Raw genomic sequence first — 4855 nt, 5'->3', positions numbered from 1 at the left:
GGACAGGCGAGATGCTCATTTTCACAAGCTGCACTGTGTCAGGTGTGTGGTTAATCAAACATTCGCTTCTGTCATCTGTGCGTGCAGCGGCTTGCAGGCTTTGATCCATATTAAATTCAGACTCCTAGATTGCTTGCTGGCAACCATCATCCTGTCAGGCATCTTTGTTTTTAAACCTTCTGTCTTCTGTCAATTTTTTTTTGAACAAGCTTCTGTCTTGTTTGATCTGTGCACCCAGCGCAGGTAGGCTTTAAACATAATTTGAACGAACTTCTAAATATGCCTGACCACCCACTTGCTCGTTTAATAGGCTTCATTGTGTCAGGCTTGATGTAATTAAACCTTCTAACATGGGTCATCGATCTAAGATCTCTGTAATGTAGCGGGGGTAGACTACACACTCCTAAAAATGCCCGACCAGCCACTTTCTCGTTAATTAACGGACTCCTAAATATGCTTGATCGGCCAGTTTCTCCTTTTATAGTCGTATCTGTCAGGCTCGTGAGCTACGGACATAATTTTTGTACTTTGTCTGATCCTTATAGTTCTCTTCAAAGTAACACCCGACTCAAATTAATTGTTTTGTTCATGTGGCTTGTCCCAATCCGATATCTGATCATCTTGTGAATGACAAACCTTATTGTGGACGGAAATATACTGTTAGTCTACGGGATATATTCTACCGGGCTAGGTGTCAGCATATTAGACAACTACAGCGTGCCTAATAGCTTTAGTGACGTCATTTTCTCGTTGGTTGATTCATGTTTCAATCTCATGTGATATGTGATTAGTGTAATCCCGATAAACGATGCAATAAAAGGTCTCTGTGCAACAGATGCTAAGGATGGGTTATATCCCCATTTCGAAAAAAAATAAACGATATAGTGCTAATATCAACAACATGCATGACGGCAACGGTCTCTGTTTGTGTGACTTTCCTCTATACTTTGGTCTTCAGCACCATCCACTATTCTTTGTTGTTCACAATAGTGACTCAATTCATACCTCACTATGAATCCACGTCTTAATCAAGTGTGTTTGGATCTGTGTAATATTACTAAACTCGAGTTTCTGTAGTCCAAACATACTTCGTTCTTCGGCTCGGTCCCGTGCTTATAGTCATCGTTAGGTGTTCTACAACCTAGATGTAATTTTTATTATTTCTAGTGTCCCTTGTACTCAATTCAACCTCACTATGTAATTTTTATTGTCCATGTCATCTCCACTTATATTTATTATCAACATGGTGGGAGTAACAGGACTGGTAACGTCACATATACCTTTGCACAATAGATGATTTGGCACTTAATTAATGAGGAAAGCGAAGATTGTTGTAACATAATATATTACCATAACATCACACGTACCAAGTCAAAATGAGTCCGTTCCATAACAAATAGGGTCCGTGGTGCTAAAGTAAGCGAGCGTGCAGAATAGGTAATCGTACGCACTGGCCTAATTAGGCTGGCGGGTCGCTCCACTTCTCCCTACTAATTAGTTTGTTGAGGGTAAAACTGGGTGAAGAAATAGTAACGGAATTAATTTTGTTACCATAGTATGCGCTGGTCAAGGTACGCCCCGCTAATTAGTTAGTTGAGGGTAAAATTGCTTGAACAAATAGTAACGGGATTACTTTGGTTACCAACGTATGTGCTGGTCCATGTATGCCCTGATTCAGAAGTCACCAATTGTTGGCAGTAAAATGGATAGAATATGTAGTAATGAAAGAAAATACTTTACCAAGCAAAAAGATCCGGGTGGTTCGGCCCGTTGGCTCTTAAACCTAGTAAAACCATGCTAATATCTAGTAACGAATTACTATATGTGCCTTGCTCACAAAGTTGGTAGTAAAAAGGATGAAGTATATGTAATGAAAGAAAATGCTTTACTAACCAATACAGTTTCTAGTAAAACCATGCTAATGTCTATTAACGAATTAAGATGTGTGAACTCTAAAGACCTGTCTTTTCATTTGTAAAATGAAAAGGACAAAGTAAATGGTAATGGAAGAAGATGCTTTACCGATTGATACATTCACTCCATGGCTCTTATACTACACGCTTGTAAAAAGACATGTTAAATAAAGTAGCAAAATTAAATTAGTTACCATCAGGATGCAACGTCTCCTTCCCGCATTCACATTACTCATGCTAGAGACACAACTTGGTACATATAGTAACAGAACTAAAAAGGTTACTGTCAACATGCAGCGTCACCTGCTTTTCATTCTCAAACCTCAAGGTGGTAAAAAAACAGCGTCATCTGTGTAGCGTTTTTGTTTCCTCCGCTAGAAAAAAACTGCTAAACATAGTAACAGAACTAAAAGATTTACCATAAGCATGCAACCTCCTCCACCCTTCATTCTCGTTTCGCACCCCAGTAAAAAACTAGATAAATAAAGTAACTAAATTAAAAGATTTACCATCTGCATGACGTGATGGGGTAAAGTAGAGAATGGCGTGACTAAGCAGGCAACCAGGTGCGTTCGGTGGGTCTGAGCGTAGGATAGACTACAATGCCCTCTGGCTCACTTTAGCGACCCTAGTTGTATGACACTACACATATGTATGACTCTAGTTGTATCCACTATAGAGGTGGTAAGATAGCCTGGTGATATATGCATGTTGCTAGTCTAAATTATTCTTCATTGTGAGCAGTCTTACTTAAACAATCCAATTGTTCACACAAATAATTTACAATACATACTCATCCAATCTCTATTAAATTTAGCATCTCGAGTATGATCAACTGAATTTTGCATATTTATTTTGATAACATAATGTATCTTATATGTCATACCTATTTGTTTACACAATTTAGTTTCTAAAGTGATCTCGCTGCAATGAGCAGGTATCCTTCTGGTTACTCTTAAAGTTGACTGAAAACGACCTATTCTTCAGGGCATGACTGAGTTACGACCTATTCCACTGCCCCTTGCCGGTCGACATACTACGCCATCATGATCACGTTTGTCCATGCCATCCCACGAAGAAATCACTACGATGAGCCGGCCTAGGTGAAAGCTGAAATAACAGCCAAGTCGTGGACATAACTCACAATGCATGCCTTATATGCTACAAAATGATGAAACCAAACGTTGGATAATCTACAGTTCCTTGCTGCCACTCGGCATGAAGCTCTGTAATAGCCGCGTCAGGTTTTCGTGCGACGATCCTCCTTTCGCTACGGATGCATGAGCTCTCTCCCCGTAATCCTTGCACTTTTTCCTCCTGTCCTCTGCCACAGCCCCATCACCCATCAGCTCTGACACTGCTCGCGCAATGTGCCCCCGCATCACGGCCCTGTTGTTACCGGATGGCATCAAGGGCACGCCGACCCCAAGTACTTCCACGACCAGCCTCTCGTTGAGGAACTGGTCGCTGAAGTGAGGCCACGTCACGACAGGCACGCCGTGCGCGATGGACTCTAGCAGGGAGTTCCACCCACAGTGGGTCATGAAGCCGCCTACGGCGTGGTGCGACATGATGGCGAGCTGAGGCGCCCAACCATGCACTATGAGTCCCTGCCCTGCCGTGCGTGCCTCCAGGGCTTGGAGCCACTCTTGCACTTCTGGCAACGCCGTCTCAGACTCCTTCACCACCCAAAGGAACGGCTTCTCAGAGTCCTCGAGGCCGTGTCCAACCTCGTACAGCTGCTTGGGAGGCATCTGCACCAAGCTGCCAAAATTGACATAAATGACCGTGCTCTGGTCCATCTTGTCGAGCCAAGCGGTGACCGCGCTATGGTAGACGGCATCCTCGTCCCGCCGGTTACCGAGCAAAAAGGGCCCAAGCGCCCAGACAGGCTTGCCAAGTGCCGCTTCGTAGGAAGTGATGAACTCTTGCTCGAGGCCCATGAAGGTGTTCATCACGGCGCCATCGGATGAGCGCATGCCCTCCCGCGCCTCCTTGGTGAACTCCTCCCACTCGGGTGTGGTATAGAAGGAGGACGACCATGTCTCCTTGGTCATCTCTACGCGCATCGGCATGCCCGGCACGACGTACGACGTGTCGTGGTCGCCCTTGCCATACGTTGCCACGTTCAGGTCGCATAGCGAGTAGAAGATGGAAGGCACGTGGAAGAAGAGCCGCGGGACCCCGACGCTCCTTGCGACGCCGGCTGTCCACGGGTTGCAAGCGTCGGAGATGATGCAGCTGGGGCGCCACGGCAGCGCGCGCACATAGGCCTCGAGCGGCCCGGCCAGCCTGTAGAGGTCCAGGAACAACCGGAGGAAGCTGTCGATGCCAGCGGTGCTGCCAGGGGGCAGCCCGTCGTCGGCCGGCGGGAACGGGAGCTCAACTATCTCCAGGGGCAACATGGCGCGCCGCGCCCTGTCGGCTACACCCTGTAGACGCGCGGCGTTGACAGGTGTTGTAACGAGGCTCACTCTCACACCGCGTCCCGCGAGGAGGCAGGCAAGGTCCGACATGGGGATGGTGTGGCCCTGCCCGATGAGCGGGACGAGAACAAAGTGTGGTGGAAGGATTATGGATGTCTCTATCGCCGTCGCCGTCGCGGGCGCCATTGTTGACGGTGCAAGAAAAATAGACTGCAGTTGAGATGTACGGCCGGTATGGAGCTGTATTTATATACAAAGCGCGCGTGTGCTGTATGTCAACAAGTCGAGCTGCAGCGAATGCCGTGTATATACTATATAAAGCGATCCACTGAGCTGATTCATGCTCTCCAACTCACAAACTTTCCAGCCATTAACGAAAAAGGGTTTCCTCTCGCTTTATATATAAAGCAACCATCACCGAACATACTAAAACCAGCCGATACAAACACTCACACCCATGGATGGATACAAGGATGCTGAAAACAGCAACACCACTGTAAAATACAGTAACATCCT

General features: G+C 46.1%; 1 protein-coding gene across 1 annotated transcript; it reads right to left on the bottom strand.

Annotated features, from left to right (window-relative positions):
- Positions 1–2765: 2765 nt before the first annotated feature.
- LOC125553338 (UDP-glycosyltransferase 73C3) lies at positions 2766–4595 on the bottom strand. The gene has a single exon (XM_048717139.2). The coding sequence runs from the start codon at positions 4523–4525 to the stop codon at positions 3107–3109; it is 1419 nt and encodes a 472-aa protein (XP_048573096.2). The 5' UTR covers positions 4526–4595; the 3' UTR covers positions 2766–3106.
- Positions 4596–4855: the final 260 nt, after the last annotated feature.

Source organism: Triticum urartu, chromosome 4A (assembly GCF_056163025.1).
Source record: "Triticum urartu cultivar PI428250 chromosome 4A, HENAU_Tu73, whole genome shotgun sequence".
Taxonomy (NCBI): Eukaryota; Viridiplantae; Streptophyta; class Magnoliopsida; order Poales; family Poaceae; genus Triticum; species Triticum urartu.
The sequence above is the reverse complement of the archived record's forward strand: the minus strand, read 5'-3'. Positions and strand labels throughout refer to the sequence as shown.